Genomic DNA, 18,695 nt, shown 5'->3' with positions numbered 1-18,695 from the left:
CTGGCTAAGTAGTCCTTTTCTGGGGCAACTCATGAGAATTGTTCTGCTAAATATAAAGTCACCTTGCTGTTTGTTTATGATAAAGAGCAGAGAAAAGAAAGGAAGGAAAGGGAACTGAAAGGAAGGAAAAGGAAGGAATCTATGACTTTTCTGAGTTTTGCCCAAACTACTATAATAGGTCCTGGCAGCTCTGTCTGCTTCCTTTCATTCCCCATGAGTCAATAACCCGCAAGAGAGTCAGACTAATCTTCTTAGTATGCATTGCATTTGGTCACTATCCTATTTCAAATCCTTCGATGGCTTTTCATTCTCTCGAAATTAAACTCAAAAAGATCCTACCATGGCTTGAGACCCTTCTGACCTGTTCCCTACTTACTTCTCCCTCTTCGACTGCTCCAGCCTTACTCTCTGTTCTTTATATAGGGCGAACTCATCCCCAGCTCAGGTGGTGTTCTTGCTGTTACCTCCTTGGAAACACTGCCTCAAGTGTTTTATGATTGCTTTGTTTTTATTGATTTTGCTTTGCTATTTTTTACCACTTCACTGAGATATAATTTATGTACATTTAAAGTGAAAAATTTAATGGCATTGAATATATTTATAGAATTGTTCACCATAATCTGGGGGCTTTCCAGGTGGCACAGGGGTAAAGAATCCCCCTGCAATGCAGGAGATGTGGGTTTCAATCCCTGGGTGGGGAAGACCCCTGGAGTAGGAAATGGCAACCCACTCCAATATTCTTGCCTGGAAAGTGGACAGAGGTGCCTGGTGGGCTACAGTCCATGGGCACACAAAGAGTCAGACACAACTGAGTGACTGAGCATGCATGCATACATAATCTAATTTCAGAATATTTTCATCACCCCCCAAAGAAATCTTATACCCATTAGCAGCCGCTTTCATTTCCATACCTCATTCTCCAGCTTTAGACAACCACTAATCTACTTTCTGTGTCTATAGATTCAATAATTCTGGACAATTTATATGCATGAGAATAAAATACAGAATAAAATATATAGTCTTTTGTGTCTGGCTTCTTTCACTTAGGGTCTTCCCTGGTGGCTCAGTTGGTAAAGAGTCTGCTTGCAATGAGGGAGACCCGGGTTCAGTCCCTGGGTCAGAAAGATCCCCTAGAGAAGGAAATAGCAACCCACTCCAGCATTCTTGCCTGGAGAATTCCATGGACAGAGGAGCCTGGTGGGCTATAGTCCATGGGGTCACAAAGAGTCGAACACGACTGAGTGACTAACACTTAGTGTCACGCGAGTGTATGTTCCTCGATTCTTTGTCTCGTCACAACAGAGATTTGCAGTGACGGACATTAAAGCCCCCTCGGACATTAAAGCCCCCCTGAGTGTCACAGCTCTCAGGTCTTGGATAGACCATGTTATGGCTCTCAGGTCTCGAATGGACCATGTTATAGCTCTTGGACAAATCAGTGTTACAGCTCAGTGTTACAGCTCTATTTTATTTAGAAGATAGCAGGAAAATCCATCTTCGAGGCATGAGGGCACGTCGACCTAAAGACACGAGGAGAAGAATGCCCCAGCGTGCTGAAGAGAGAGAGGGCTGGCTTTGGCTCCTCTATTTATATGTTTATCTCTCCCTGGGCCTGTCCTGTGTAAACTGGGCCAGCCAGGAGGGTTGTTTGTTTTACCTGAGGTCCTCACTCCGGTCCTCGGACCTTCTTTTGTTCTATTTTCGCGGGCTTTTCCCTTCCTTGTCTTGTAGCCACCGCCATTTTGGCCCCCTTTTCCCTGTTCTACCTACCTAACACTTAGTGTGATGCTTTTGAGGTTTATCCCTGTTACATCATATATCAGTAGTTCATTTTCATATTGTTTGATTTATTGATTATATAGCGATACTTATTATTTGAAATTCCATTGTTTCTGCTCATTTGTTTACCTGTTCACTGTCCATTCTAAATGGCACATACTCCCACCCAAGAAGCCCTTTTATGTGATGTAAACAAATCAGCTGTCCCACACTGAGTGAGTAGGTGAAGTGAAAACTGTGACAAATAACTTACCTCTGTGGAGGATTCAGACGAATGAGAGCAGGGTCAGATGAGAATCCTTGCCTACCACCTCCACTACTGTATCTGGGGACAAAAACCTGAAGGTTAGGGGAAAAAATAAACCCTTGGATAAGTGCATGTGGGATCAGTCACGTCTGACTCTTTTGTGACCCCATAGACTGTAGCCTGCCTGGCTTCTGTGTCCCTGGCATTTTCCAGGCAAGAATACTAGACTGAGTTGCCATTTCCTACTCCAGGGGATCTTCTTGACCCAGGGATCGAACCCTTACCTCTTCTGTATTGGCAGGTGGATTCTTTACCACTGTGTCACCTGGGAAGCTCAAAACACTTGGATAGGGTGAGCCTTGTTTGTAGTTTTAGGACCTTCTTTGTCATGCTAGGGTGCTGCTCACTCAACCCATATGAAGATCATCTGAATCTTGAGCAGAAGAACACTTGTTGGACTTTAATTAGGGCCACTGGGATTTAAGGACTCCCTACAGTTAGATGTGTTTGTCAAAATATGATAAGATACAAATTATTTTATGTTCAATAACAATTGCAAATAATATTTATCCAATATGGAAAATCACCACCCCCCAAATAGGATTTATTGCTCTGTAAGACATTTATTTACAGTAGAAATTTTTATCAAGCATTTGTCATACACTCATTACATAAACAAAACATTTCTCATGTTATTGTTTAAACAAACTCTGGCATCTTACTAGTTTCCCCTTTAATGAGTTCAACAAGTTTTCGTTATGTATTTGAATGGATTATGTCCTTTTTCTATAATCATTTGGAAAATTACATAGTTCACACACTAACTTAAGACTAGTTTGTATGGATATATTTGATTGCACTAGGAGAAAATCAAGTTTGGTATACAGACCTGATTTGGTTCTTTGGAGACACTGCAGACATGTGTGCTAAGTTGCTTTAGTCGTGTCCGACTCTTTGTGACCCTATGGACTATAGCCTGCCAGTCTCTCCTCTGTCCATGGGATTCTCCAGGCAAGAATACTGGAGTGGGTTGCCAGGCCCTCCTCCAGGGGATCTTTCAGACTCAAGGATTGAACCCCCATCTCATTATGTCTCCTGCACTGCAGGTGGGTTCTTTACCACTAGTGCCTCCTGGGAAGCCCTTTTGAAGAACACTGATTGCTTTTTAGTGGAAGGTTGTTAAGATATAATTTATATACAGTAAATTCACCCTTGTATGGTATGCAATTCTATGAATTTTCACAAATACATTTGGTCATAGTCTATCGCTATGAGGAGTAGAACATTTCCCTCACCCCAATAGTCCCAACTTACCCCTTTCTGTAGGCAAAGGCAACTTTTTGAAAATTCTAGATTATTTTAACAGGACTTCAGATATGAGAATCACTGACATAGATGATTTACCATAATCTGAAAATCTCATATAAGCATGGGGTTCAAAAGTAAAGGAAAACTATCCATACTAAATTCTGATTCAAAGCAGGCGCTTGGGAGGAAGTAGCTTTACAATAAGATAATGAATTCCATGTGCTGGTGAAGCAAGCAGGGGCCTGGAGTGGAGGAGAATCTTTGAGGTGGATGATATAATCTGGAGTTAGATTTGTGCTTGTCCATACTGAAAGGTCGGACCCCGGGGGCCATGATGGGCCACCCCTCCTCTCCCTCCTGCCGGGGAGAAAGTCCCTAACAGAGGATCTTCCCAGATGCCAGGGACCAATGACAGCACACTCCGCCAGCTAAAGCCACCCCACCCCAGCCGCATAGAGAGACCTATCAGCTCGCGATGCCGCGAACCAGCAGCCTATCCAAACCCCCATCCGCTAGCCCAGCCATCCCTCGCAACCTGCATATGTAAACAAACTTCCAAAGCAGTCCAGGCACGCGGATTTCCTCGACCTGCCCCCTTTGGGTCCAGGAACCCCGCCCGGGAGTGCTTCGCCATTAAAGCCTATTAGAGATTTTTGGTGTACTTGGTCGTCTTTTACCTAACACATACCAAGAGGCAATTCCTCTAATTTAAAAGGAGATATAGCCCTGAAGTAAGAGGAAGAACACTGTTACATTAACAGTGTTGCATTAATTTTATTAAAGACTTGCTATGTTGTCCTGATATTTTTTCCTCAGTTTTCCTGCTGTCTGGTACAAATGATGATCCCAGGCCCAGAAACCCTGATGTTCATAGGGAATTTTTCAAAAGTATATAAATAAATAACATAGACAGGTTATTAGTTGTATGTGTTTTCCTCCCCAAATCAAAAATTTCTTGATGAATTAGATTACATCTCATCTTTGTTTTTCTAACGTTTATTAGTGTTGGTATATTGATTTAGCTAATTATCTAATTAATTCTCTTGTCTGTTCACTCATAAAATTATTTTATGAACTGATAACTTGCCAGAAAGTGTGTTAGGCCTGGAGATAGGACATGGAAAGATGCCAGACAAGTCTCTTCCTCACAAAGCTACATTCTAATAAGAGAAATAGCCACTAAATAAATAAACAAATAAAGTAATAAAAACCCAGATAACAAAATGTCAAGAAGAAAACAAAGGTAAGTGGATAGAGAATATACAGAGATGAGTATAGGAAGAAGCTCTTTTGGATAGAGTTGTCATGAGGAGACTTTCTGAAGAGCTTGCATTTGAACAGAGATTTAAAGGAGAAGGTGCCAGCCATATGAATATCTGGGGAAAGCGAACTAGCAAATGCAAAGAGGGAACAGCAAGGGAAATACCCTTGAAATGAGAATGATCCTTGGTGTGTTCAAGAATTAGCAAAAAGATTCATGAAGTTGGATCACAGTGATAGAGACAGAGAGTAGTATGAAATGAGGTCATAGAGGTATGTAGGGCTGGGTTGTGCAGAGTTTTGTAGATCTTGGTAAGGAGTTAGGGATATAACTAAAAATATATGAAAAGCCACTGGAAATTATCACACAATGAAGCAATCCATCTGATTTATGTTTTTAAAAGACTACTCTGGTCATTGGGTGGTAAGTGGATAATTTCAAGCAGAGAATTAAATATTATTATGCTCCATTATGAGCATACAAGTCTTGGTTAGGTAAGGTAAATTGAGTGTTTCAAGACACAGAATGGAAAAATATCCCATTCAACCATATCCCTTGGATGTCATCATGATCTAAAAGGACTCAATTAATCTCTTTGAAGAGAAAATTTCCTTTGAGAGACAATTCCTATTGGATGATGTTCCATGTTATTGGCAAGAGTTTATTAAACACCTTTCCTTCAAATCATCTCAGACATGGTAATACAGGAGGACTCAGGTACTGCATCTTAATTGCTGTCATCATCAACAGTTGCATCTGGTTGCTGGAGAGACAGGCACGTGAGTCTGTATTCCATACCTATGGTAGCTGGAACATCATTTTCTATTATGTTCTATTTTGTTCTGACAGACAAATGATTAATTAGCACAATCAGCATCTCTCCTTGAAAAGGGCCATGGATCAGCGTGTTCCTCTCCATCATGTAATTGAATCAGGGCCCACACACCTGTTTCCACTTCCTTTAAACAAACACCTGCCCAATAACCAACACAAAGCAATATTAAATCTCAACCTGCCTTGTGCATAAGTACATCTTTCAACTTGACCTAATCAATGCTGAAAGCTAGGAAAACATAGGTCTCAGAGAAGACTGCTTCCTGGCCCTCACATGTAATCAGAGCATCTGCGGCTCTGTCCCCACTCATGACTATGTTGCAGAATGATTCAGAGTGACTCTACAGTCAGACCAGTCAAGGGTCATACCAGGTTTTCCAGTGGGGTGACACTGAGGGATTCACTTAGCCGCTGTTAAGTCTCTATTTCCTCATCTTCAAATTGGGGATAGTGATGTTTATCATAAATATTTGTTGATTTTCCATATGTAAATCATGTACGTAAAAGGCTTAGCACAGTATTTTGCACATGGTAAGCAAATGTGAGCATTTTTTACTATAATAAGATAATATCAAAAACAATTAGGTTGAAAAATTTCAGTTCTGGATAATGTGGGGTAAATGCATGTACCCTCTCCCACTGATTACAACTAGAAGTCCTGGACAGAATACACAAATCAACTATCTGAGGACTCTGAAAAGTATATAATGGCAAGTTAACTAAGGAGAAGAACAAAAGCCTTAAAGAGCAACACTTCTGAAGATGACTTCCTGCTTCTTCTCTCTTCCCATATTTCCAGGCATAGACTCTAGGACTCCCTGAATCTTGAGATTCTACGAGTGTTAACAGAAAAAGTTGCACGAAAAGTCCTCTCTCGTGGGACAGAGGGCTGGGAATGGGGACCCTGGGGAAGAAAGATCTTTTACTTCTCTTGGCCCCACTTTAGTAATAAAGTGGCATTCCTATGACAGTGCCAATTGCAGCAACGGTGGAAGTGGCATCGTGGGCAGCAGCTGCAGCAGCAGGGGTTCTGCAAGCTCCTTTCTCTTGTTACTTTGCCCTGAGGTAGATTCAGTTTCAGGCTTTCCAGGTGACTCAGTGGTAATGTAGGAGATGCTCGTTCCAGCCCTGGGTTGGGAAGATTCCCTGGAGGAGGAAATGGCAGCCCACTCAGTATGCTTGCCTGGGAAATCCCATGGACAGAGGAGACTGGCGGGATATAGTCCATGGGGGTCACAAAGAGTGGGATATGACTTAGCAACCGAGCACACACACAAATCCAGTTTCAGTAAGTTCATTACAGTACATGAATGCTAAAACCATGGTTTTCTAGGCAGAGCCATGCAAAGGAGTCAATAGGAGTCAGAGAATGTGGGGGGATTTACAAAGAGAAGTTAGCTGGAGAAAGGAATCCTTTAAATCGGAGTATAAAGTATTGGGCTCATCATGAGTCATGCATGTGTAGAACTTTATCATAAGCAACATGGAAAAGCCTTTGAGATTGAACTACAGTGTAGACCACCATCCGGTCCTGGACGGAGTCCTGGATGATGCGTGAACAGGTAGGCCAGATAGTACAGAACAACCATGAAAACTAAATTGACAATAGAGCCACAACCTGAGGCTAGGTCAGGACTGTGGTCTGAGCCTAACTAGGTTGACTGGCTACTAAAGAAAACACAAAACAAAAGAAATTAACACTCCTCAGAAAATTTTAACAGATCCCACAGTCAATCTCAAAACATAATAAATTGTCCAGGATACAATCCAAAGTTACTCAGCGTACAAAGAACCAGGAAGATGTAAATAACCTGCAAGGGAAAAAGTAATCAACAAATGCAAACTCTAAAATGACCTAGATGTAGGAATTGTCCAATATTTAAAAGCACATCTTATAATGATTATTCATGCATTAAGGGTGAACATTCTCAAAATGAATGAAGATAGACATTTTCAGCAGAGAGATAGAAGGCATGCCAAAGAACCAAGTGGAAACTTTTGAATTGATAGATACAATAACAGAACTAGAATGTCTACTAGAGGACCTCAAAAACCGAATGGAGGTGAGAACAAAAAAAAAGGGCCAATGAACTTGAAGGTCAATCAACAAAAATTATCCAATCTGGAGAGCACAGAAGAAAAAAAAAGTTTGATAAAAAATGAACAGACTCTCAAAGACCTGTGGGACAATATCATAAGTTCTTATACACTATGATTATAGTCCTGGAAGAAGAGGAGAAAGAAATTTGTGCACAAACCTATTTAAAGAAATCATGTCTGAAAATTTTCCAAATTTGGTAAAGGACATGTATTTGCAGATGCACTAAATTCAGCAAACTTCAAATAGAATACACTCAAAGAAAACATGCTCTTACTCATCATAATCAAAGAGTAAAAACCAAAACAAAGCAAGAAATCTTGAAAAGGTCGTAGAAAACCAATACAGTAAAGAAAGAATCTGTGACTCAAATGATGGCAGATATTCTCATCAAAAACCATGCAGGCGAAGAACAAAAGCAACAACAGGACACCAGTGGGATAACATTTTTTAAATGTTGGAGGAAAAATACTGTCAAAGCATATTTTCACGACCAGTGGAAATAGCACTCAGGAATTCAGTTTTGAGACTAGTCTTGTATTTCAACTTTTTTTTCACCAAACATTCCTACTATGTTTAAGATATGGTGCTCAGTACAAGTGATTTCAGGAAGATCAAAACTCAGCTCTCCCATCAAGAAACTGACTCTGAAGTTGTCACATTGGAATTAAGGATGAAGTCCATAGAAGGGACTCTGGTGACACAAAGGAGGAGGTAGTCATCTCTATTCAAGTAAAAAGAAAGAACCAGGCATACTGTTGAGAGGAGGTTATGTTTGATTTGAGTATTCAAAGGTATATACCAAAGGGTTCAGAAATCTGTGCAGTCGACTACAACAGGGAGAAACATGAATACAGTGTGCAATGGTTTATTGGTATATATGGGTAACGTTTAATTTTTTAGTTATATAGTGTATATACCTCTCGACACTTATTTTTCACTCTGATAAAATTTCCAACTTCCAGTTCATACAGAACATTGATCAATGGATCTAATTCTTCCTCTGCTGCTGCTAAGCTGCTAAGTCGCTTCAGTCGTGTCCGACTCTGTGCGACCCCATAGATGGCAGCCCACCAGGCTCTCCCGTCCCTGGGATTCTCCAGGCAAGAACACTGGAGTGGGTTGCCATTTCCTTCTCCAATGCATGAAAGTGAAAAGTGAAAGTGAAGTCGCTCAGTCGTGTCCGACTCTTAGCGACCCCATGGACTGCAGCCCACCAGGCTCCTCCGCCCATGGGATTTTCCAGGCAAGAGCACTGGAGTGGGGTGCCATTGCCTTCTCCAATTCTTCCTCTATACAGAGCTATCTGATAATACTGGGGAATTAATGCTAGAGGGGCAGTTTTCAACCAATGACTGATGAAAGTTGAGGAATAAATACCCCAGCTCCCATATCCCTTGAACAAGATAACTCTGAAGCACTGAGGTCTCAGATTTCACCGGTGGAATTAAGTTCTGTTTGCCCACTCTTAGTGAACTTGCTTGACAATGCATACATTTGATTTTCACTCATTGCCTCTCCTACTTCCCCACTTGCCTTAGTAATGTTTTTAGGGATGACTTCTCAAACAAACGATTTGAATTTGTATCCTTGTTTCAGGACCTAATTCTAAGAAAACTCAAACTAAAATGGCATCACAGATTAGGTTTCCAAGGAAGCAGGCTTTGAAATGGAGATTTAGAATTTATTAAGAGTGCTCTTGTAATTGGGTTTCCTGGTAGCACTAGTGGTAAACAACCCACCTGCCAATGCAGGAGATGTAAGAGACGCAGGTTTGATCCCTGGGTTGGGAAGATCTCCTGGAGGAGGGCATGGCAACCCACTCCAGTATTCTTTCCTGGAGAATCCCATGGATAGAGAAGCCAGCCGGCTATGGTCCATAGAGTTGCAAAGAGTCGGACACAACTGAAGGGACTTACCACACTCTTGTAATTAACATCTGTGAGATAAGAAAGCAGGATTGGACAAAGGAAAGACTTGGGCTGTAGTTCCAACAAGTCTCAAGCAACTCCAAGGTGAGTTTGGAAGCCAGAGTGATTCTTGAGAGTTGTCCTAAGTTGAGGTGAGGGGTCTTGGCTTCCATTCCTTCATATCAACCAGTCATTAGATGCAAGTTGCCCTGAGAAAGGGAGCATGACTTTGAGCAGCATAGTTCTTTTTAGGAGCATGGTAGAAAAAGCTTATATTTCCTTGAAGGGACCGTTGGTAGAAACATGTTAAAGGCAATTCTGGTGAGGGCTTGGGAAGAAAAGAGGAGAGCTGGAGAGAAAGCTTCTATTGTCTTAGAGAATATGCATATATATATATATTTTTTTTTTCTTCATACATATATATCTGGAGAAGGCAATGGCACCCCACTACAGTGCTCTTGCCTGGAAAATCCCATGGACAGGGGAGCCTGGTGGGCTGCAGTCCATGGGGTCGCAGAGTCAGACACGACTGAGTGACTTCACTCACTTCATACTTTATCACTGGAGAAGGAAATGGCACCCCACTTCAGTATTCTTGCCTGAAGAATCCCATGGACAGAAGAGCCTGGCGGGCCATGGGCCATGGGGTCATAGAGAGTCGGACTCGACTGTAGTGACTGACCACGCATATACATATATATACATATATATATATATCATCATCATTAGCAGACTGCTGGTAGAAGTATGAACATTAAAACAATTCTGGTGGGGTCTCAGGCCTCAGACAGAAATGAGGAGTATGCTATTAGAAACTAGAGAAAATTTGACCCTCATTATAAAATGGCAAAGAACTTGACTAAATTGAGTTCTTGTGTTTTGTGCAAAGTAGAACATCTGAGCAACGAAATTGGATATTTAGCTGAGGATTCTAAGCCAAGTATTGAAGGTACATCCTGCTTTCTCCTTACTGCTTATAATAAAACACAAGAGGAAGGAGATAAATCAACAGGACTATTAAGCAAAAAGGAATCAGACATAAAGATTTGGGAAAGTCTCAGTCCATCCTTATTGCAAAAACGAGAAAGCTTGCTTTGAAGAGAACGTGTACCTCAAAACTCTTCCAGCCTCTACTCACCACCCAGTTCCAATGTCACGCCCACATTTTATTTGTTACAGCAGCACCCCACTTCCTGGCACCAAAATCTGTACTAGTCTGCTTGGGCTGCCATAAGAAAATATTGGGTGGCTTAAACAACAGACATTTCATTTATTTTTTTCTGAGTTCTGAAGACTAGAAGTCCAAGCTCCCAGTGTTGTCAGGGTTGGTTTCTGGTGAGGACTCTCTTCCTGACTTGTAAATGGCTTCCTTTTTCTCTGCGTTTTCACATGGCCTTGTCCATGAGCACATGGGTTGGGTCCCACCCTTATGGGACCACTACATTTAACCTTAATTACCTCCTTAACACCCCCATCTCCAAATACAGTCACTTTGGGGGTTAGGGCTCTAAGATGATGAATTCTGGGGGACACAATTCAGTCTACAATGTGTCCTTATAAAGAGAGTGTCACATGTTGTAGTGGTCTATGACTTTACATAGATACATGTATAAGTAAGTCTCACCTCGAGCATAAATGAAGAGAGATCCCTAAACCTTGTTTTACACAAAGCAAAGCAGTTCTCCTTAATTTATTTTAATAATGTAAAGAAGTGACTATGAGCAAGACACTGTTATCAGATGTGAAAGATACAAGAGTGAGTAAGATTGGGTTAGAAGTTCTTGCTGTAATTTTAAATGACTTGAATGTTTTACAAAAGGAAGCATGAAATATTCTTGAAAGCTACAGTTTTTCAGAAAGCAGACCACTCAACCACAAGAAAGGAAAACCATTACCTTTCTAAATTTCAAAGAGCATGCTTATTTTAATTAAGAGTTTTCAGAAGGCAACTGTATGATCCATCACTCTACAGTCATTCAGATTAAACAGGCAGTAGAGGGTTAAGAAAATATAAGAGCTTACACATAAAGTGACCAAGTGTCAGACAAATATCCTACGCTACCACTTGGAACTTCCACTATGGATGGAAGCGGTAAAGGGATTGCTGGAGGTTGAGACTGTAAAGAACAGATAAATGAAAAACTGGGCAAGAATGAGAGTTGAACAGGGCAGGGAACTTTCCTCTGTAATGCATCAGGGTTATGTACTCGTTAAAGCAATGGGAAGTTCATGAGATTTAACAGTTTTCAACGGTTCAAGAAAACTGTGTCAATAGATAATAAGAAAGTAAATTTTATTTTCTTTATAAAAAAATGCAACAGAGAAATATATTTGACAAATGCCCACCCGTCTCCATAGAAGAATATAGACAGTCCAAAAGAAACATTTAACTTTTTTTTCTATGGGTAAAGACTTACTATACTTATTATATTTAAAGTGTTAGAAATTATATACTTTTAAATACCCTGAAATATTTGCTTTAAAAAAGAAAAATAGAGATGTCTTGTGGCTCTGGTACATTGTCGTTAGCAAATAAGCAATTATTGAATGATAATGGGAAGGATAGTGAAGAAATTGTGGGTGTATTTAGGAAGTAAATACATTTCTTTTACTTTCATTCTCCTGTTGAATGAATAGAGAAGGACTGGCCTGAGGGCTAGAGGGTTACCAGCATAGGATAGCACTGAGCTCTTAAAGCACTCACAAGGGAAAAGTCTTCAAATTGAATCTAATGATAAGAAATCATTCGTGATGTGCAAGTTTCTGTCTTTACAAAATTCGGTTCACTTAGAAAGGGAGCATCTCATACTAAACTACTGGTCTATTAACGTTGGAAAATTAGACTAGTAGAGCCTGAGTTTGGGTTAAAGAAAAATGCCACCAATATTTTGGGTTCTGTTCACCTTCTCTCATTTGCAAGACAATTTGACATCATTTCAAATAACCTATAATCTTTGCAAATTATGAGTGTTTTTTGCTGTTTGCATTAAAATCTGAAATTAGAAATGCAACACGTCAATTTACAATAAAACATTTCAAAACTTCTCTCCTCCCACACAGAAAACTTTTATCCTTTAATCTCTGTACAAATATCCTATTTTATGACCTGTATTATACATCAGAATGGACTGGTTGGATCTCCTTGCAGTCCAAGGGACTCTCAAGAGTCTTCTCCAACACCGCAGCTCAAAAGCATCAATTCTGTGGCACTCAGCTTTCTTCACAGTCCAACTCTCACACCCATACATGACCATTGGAAAAACCATAGCCTTGACTAGATGGACCTTATTCGGCAAAGTAATGTCTCTGCTTTTCAATATGCTATCTAGGTTGGTCATAACTTTTCTTCCAAGGAGTAAGCGTCTTTTAATTTCATGGCTGCAGTCACCATCTGCAGTGATTTGGGAGCCCAAAAAAATAAAGTCTGACACTGTTTCCACTGTTTCCCCATCTATTTCCCATGAAGCGATGGGACCAGATGCCATGATCTTCGTTTTCTGAATGTTGAGCTTTAAGCCAACTTTTTCACTCTCCACTTTCACTTTCATCAAGAGGCTTTTGAGTTCCTCTTCACTTTCTGCCATAAGGGTGGTGTCATCTTCATATCTGAGGTTATTGATATTTCTCTCAGCAATCTTGATTCCAGCTTGTGCCTCTTCTTTGGAGGGAATGATGCTGAAGCTGAAACTCCAGTACTTTGGACACCTCATGCGAAGAGCTGACTCATTGGAAAAGACTCTGATGCTGGGAGGGATTGGGGGCAGGAGGAGAAGGGGATGACAGAGGATGAGATGGCTGGATGGCATCACTGACTCGACGTGAGTCTGAGTGAACTCCGGGAGTTGGTGATGGACAGGGAGGCCTGGCATGCTGCGATTCATGCGGTCACAGAGAGTCGGACACGACTGAGTGACTGAACTGAACTGACTTGACTATACATCAGAAATCATTTCTCAACAAAGAAATAGGTAGACTAGGTTTTCAAGTCATTAGAAAGCCTTCTGATTTTATTTTTTCCATTTTAGCAAAATTATTTTTGAAGATAAGGTAACTCTTGGCCTTGCAGACAAAAATGCACATATAAAAGTATATCTGTTAAGCAAAATCTAATGGAATTTGTGAGCATGCTTTTCTGTGGACTGAAAGGAAGATTTCCTTACACAAATCTCCATAGCATATGCATGTGCTGAGGTTCAGAGCAACCTTCAATGTTTTATCTTTTGTCTTCATTGTGCAACTTGGGTCTTCACTCATGCATAACAAAACAAAGGGAAATATGTGACCTGGTTTTCCAATTATTGTTTCTAACTCAGTTTTCTCTATTCAAATCTTTGGCTTCGAATATTGAAATGGAATCTAGATGGAAGAAAATTAATACAGGAAAGGACCCCTGTCCTGCCATATAAAAGAAGTTAAATTGTTCCCTTGCCAACTTCTAAATTTGAAAATGATCAGGCAATGTGGTTTTTATTTTTTTCTTCTTTTTCATTGAAATGGAATCATTCCAACCCTGAGTTGTGTTTTATAATTAAAAGATTTTCTGTGTTTTAACTTTGTACAAATATTTACTTCAATGATTTCTGATTTCAAATATGTGGCCTGGATTTCCCTGAGTAAAGTCAACTTGGATATATTTAACTTCATAAAAAAGAGAATGAAGGATCTTGGAACTTGAAGACAGAACAATGAGATTTCCCAGAAAATCATTCAGGGACTACCAGGAACTCTTGCCATTATTCTTGGCAATGGGACAAGTCAGAGTAAGCTAAGAGTTGCTAGGATGGTAGGTTCCCAACGAGTCTTTGTGGAGGAAGTCATCACTTTTCAAGAAAGCAACTCAGAACCTGTGTTTGGCTACAAGAGTCATATGCCATTAACATAGTGCTGTGTTTTCAAACTTTTATATAGAATGAAATTTTGTTTTTAAAGGAAAATCTCTGCTAAAGCTAAATAAATATCACAGACAGAAGCAGGGCTACCTGGTTGATGTGGACGCACCTGTAGGCTCCACACAAGCCCTACGGCTTGGTAGAGCCATTATGGTGAACCACTGGCAAAACAGGGAATCAGAGAGTCAGCTCAACACCTTACTAGTTGTCAGAACTGAGACAATTCATAGTTTTTTTGAGTATGTGCGTGCACATGTATGTGTGTGTGTGTGTGTGTGTGTGTGTGTGTGTGTGTGTAGTAATTCTTGCCTCTAGGTGATAAGATAGGTGATAATGCATAAAAAGTGCTTAGCCCAGTACTGTGCACGTAAGAAGATATTCAAAAACTGCCTCTACTCTTATTCTCATCAGCAGCAGCATAGTAATCATACTGAGCTATACTCTGTATGGAATCATATGGGAACAATGTTGCAGGCTTGTTCTAAAGGACTAAACGTGCATTAACTCTAATAATGTACAGATGAAGGCACTAGGGGTAAGCAATTTATCCAACATCGATAGTGGAGCTGGATTTGAGCTTCTCGATTTAAATTTACAGCTTGAACCCTTAATCCCAGTGTGCAGGTGCTTCTCATTAGTAATACAGTGCGGGACTCGGTGTGTACCTGTATAGATCATTCTCTCCATATCTTAGCCTCCTCCTCATTCACATGGGGCATGCTTCCCTTAGCACTGAGAGGCTTCAAAGAGGGGAAGTTTGTCTCATCACAGGTAAGAGACTTCTATTTTTATATGGCAACTTACAGGGTTGGTCCCTTTTATGCAATTTGATTGTATAAACTCACAACCATTAAATATCATTTCCACCTGTTTCATGTGGAAGCAACTCAGTTCAAAAACACGTCTGAGCTTTGTCAATATTCCAAACTTCCAAACAGAACTTTTTTAGCTTTGATATAGATTCTCAGAAAAAGTATTTTTCTATGTCTAATGAGCAGTTTTGCTATGGGCTGCTTTTGAGAATAAGAGATTGTCATATAAGCTCTTGGCATGGGGTGCTGTGTTTCACACAGAAACAAAAAGATTGATACTGAGTGAGACAAGGAGACAGTTCTTCCAGATGAAACCATCTTGTAGAGAGTAGACAAAGCTGGAGAGGAATTCTGGAGGGAGCTGGGGACTGGGTCTCTAGAGTGAGTGTGTATATTGAGAAAGACGAAGTATGGAAAAAGACAAAGAAGACAATTGAGGATGAAAGGGGATGTCCACACTCTGAGGAAGTATAGTCAACAGAGGAAACTGCAGGGTGGCCAGAAGGGTAGAAGAGCTTCACTGAAGCCAAAGGGTTTTCAAAACACAAGGGGGATGAAGAATGGAAACCGGCTATGAGTTAGGGTCTGCTGCTGCTGCTGCTAAGTCGCTTCAGTCGTGTCCGACTCTGTGCGACCCCACAGACAGCAGCCCACCAGGCTCCCCCGTCCCTGGGATTCTCCAGGCAAGAACACTGGAGTGGGTTGCCATTTCCTTCTCCAATGCATGAAAGTGATGAGTGAAAGTGAAGCCACTCAGTCGTGTCCGACTCTTAGCGACCCCCTGGACTGAGGCCCACCAGGCTCCTCCGTCCATGGGATTTTCCAGGCAAGAGTACTGGAGTGGGGTGCCATTGCCTTCTCCGGAGTTAGGGTCTAGTAATAGATATTTTCCAATGAAATAACTTCTCGGAGTCCTTGCACTTGCCCATTTTACATAAATTATGAACTTCCCTCAAGGGGCAATTTTCCGTGAAGCTGTTGCTGGCGGCTCCATTCTTCGTGCATTTCCCCTCCTTGGATGGTCCGCCGCAGTAGAGACTGCCAGTGCAGCCCTCTGCTCAGCTCCCGGCCTTTCCCTGGGGTGGCGGGGGGTGGGGGCTCCCCAGCCTCCCCAGCTGGACGGAAGCAACGTGACAGCTTTGCTTCTCCCCTGTGGGGGTGACACCAGCTGCCTTCTAACTGGGAGCTCTATTCTAACTGGGAACCCTGCCCAGTGGTGAGTCTCCAGTGGTGCCTTCTCCACAAGGCTGTTAGGGTGAATGGTAAATGTAAGGCAGATCATATGACAATCCTTCTTAAAACCCACCGTGGCCTTCCATCACACTTGGGAAAAACTCGGGCTCTCAGATGCCAGCCTACAGTCATCCTGAAGGCCACCTCTCAGACCTCCCCTCCCTCCACGCCCCTGTCACTCCTTTGCTCAACAGTGAAGGCAGTTTGTGTCTCGGAGCCTTTAAACTTTCCATTCCTTCTGCTTTAAACGTTCTTTCCCCAGGATTTCACATGGCTTCCTCATCCTCAGCATTCAGGCCTCTCCCATATAGCTTCCCTTTAGCCAGGCTGAATGCTCTGGTGTACAAGGCACATTATTCATCTCACATCATCTTCTCCAATATCCTCACAGAGTCTTCACCACGGCGCAGACCGGACACTATCTTATTTACTTGTTTGTTGCTGTGGTTGCTGCTTCTCACTCCTCCTCCAATTCTTTGTGAGTAGAAACTGTTTCTTGCTCACAGCTCTGTCTGCAGCACAAGAGGAGGCCCTGGCATCTGGTGGGAGCCTCCTCTGTAAGTCTGGCTCGCTGACTGACTCAAGGCTTTAGGACAGTCTGGTACCTCTGAGACCTGGATCATCAAGCAGACCCTCCTGATATGCTGAGGTTAACTCAGACTCCCTAGTACACTCTTTCACGAAACCCTGTTAATATAGTTCCTTCAAAGCAAGTTCACAGTTTTCAGATTCCTACCTATGTATATGTTTACATTCTGTCTCCCCCAGCATACTCTAAGTTTCAGCAGGGCAAAGACTGGACACCACATGCACCTTGAGGTGTATCTAGTTATCTTGGCTACTGCACTCTATGCCAGGCACATAGTAGGTGCTCACTTATTCTATATCAAATGAATATTAACATATTCCTCCCAGGTTTAACCGTAGAGTAGAATATTCAAAAAACAGCGGCTGATGAAGGGTTGATAGGTATTTCTCCTTAGGGAAAATTTAGATATGCTTGCTCTGGCTAGCATGTGTTTTACATTTTGTAGGAAGGTCATCAAACCTGCTCCGACCTAGAGGAAGACATCTGTATCCTCTTCTCCAACAGGACAATTTGATGGAGGGCCTGGATCTAATTCTGCCCACGATGGAGGAGACATTCTGGTACTGCTGCCCAAGAAGGGTTGAGTAAAGGCAGCTAAATGGGTCCCTGAGCAGGGAGGCTGCTGGCCATCACCAGGAGCAAAGGCAGCGCCAGGATGCATGGCAGAGTGGATCTTAGCAGCTGGAGTCCGGCCACTCTTTTCTCCTGTCCAGTTATATGGATGTAGATTTGTGTCGTTTTCAGGTGGTTCCCCTGTGAGAAGCTCAAGCTGCTAAAAAGAAAACAAGAACAAAATGTGTGGACCACGTCCCACATTTACATGAGGTAGCTAACTCAGACTGGTGGGAAAGGCATTGACGTTTGGTGAATTCTCTAGGGTGGGTTCGGTGTGATTTCGGCAATGACAGCCCACATGAGGTCAAAAGCGGTTTCCTATTCTTATCTGGGAAATGGGCCACTAATACTTATATATTGCTTACAGGGCAGAAGAAAAGATTGGCATGGAGGTTAGCTGACTTGAGTTCTGGTCCTGAATCACCACCAGCCAGCTGTGTGGCCCTGAGCAAGGCAACATGCTTCTCTGGGCTTCCATTTCTTTGTACTTAAAATCAAGGTGTTGGCATCTAATCTTAGAGTCTGGAATGGCTGCACAATCAGGTTTATCATTTGATTTACCCCTGCTACAGTGGGTGGGATCTAGTAAACCCCACACCCCTTGGCCTGTACCAATAGCATCCCTTCTCGGATTTGCTGAGCCCGGTCTCCCAGTTGAAACTCTAGCTCCTCCACCTCCTGCCGTAGGGCTTCCCGTAATGTCTGCAATTGCTCAGCCTCCTCCCTGTGGGTAAACAAGAGAAAATAACCAGATTTCACAGTCACCTCCAAGTACAGTTTCCCATCCCTCTCAAAATGTAGGTCACACCTTTGACACATCTTAAAAGAGAGAGTCACCATCTTTATTTGTCTTAGTTGCAGGCATGGGTTTATATTAGGGCAAATTTCCTTTCTTTTTTTAAACAACTCTTTGCAGAATAATTAACGTACCATATATGTGTGTGCTAAGTTGCTTCAGTCGTGTCTGACTCTTTGTGACCCTATGGACTGTAGCCCTCCAGGCTCCTTTGTCCATGGGATTTTCCAGGCAAAAATACTGGAGCGGGTTGCCATGCCCTCCCCCAGGGGATCTTCCAGACCAGGGACCAATTCTGCATCTCCTAAAAGTCTCTTACATCGG

General features: G+C 41.9%; 1 protein-coding gene across 2 annotated transcripts in view; it reads right to left on the bottom strand.

Annotated features, from left to right (window-relative positions):
* CCDC129 (coiled-coil domain containing 129) overlaps nt 15,960–18,695 on the bottom strand; it is a 109,521-nt gene continuing 106,785 nt past the window's right edge. Inside the window, exons 13-14 of one of the 2 annotated variants that reach the window (XM_018047120.1) lie at nt 18,188–18,299; nt 15,960–17,732 (exon numbers count right to left, since the gene is read on the bottom strand). In XM_018047120.1, coding sequence (XP_017902609.1) covers nt 17,430–17,732; nt 18,188–18,299 — 415 coding nt within the window. In that variant the 3' untranslated portion in view covers nt 15,960–17,429. The remainder of the gene's footprint in view (nt 17,733–18,187; nt 18,300–18,695) is intronic. The other variant, XM_018047121.1, reaches the window with a different exon arrangement.

This window comes from Capra hircus, chromosome 4 (assembly GCF_001704415.2).
Source record: "Capra hircus breed San Clemente chromosome 4, ASM170441v1, whole genome shotgun sequence".
Lineage (NCBI taxonomy): Eukaryota > Metazoa > Chordata > Mammalia > Artiodactyla > Bovidae > Capra > Capra hircus.
This window is presented reverse-complemented; position numbering and strand designations above follow the sequence as displayed.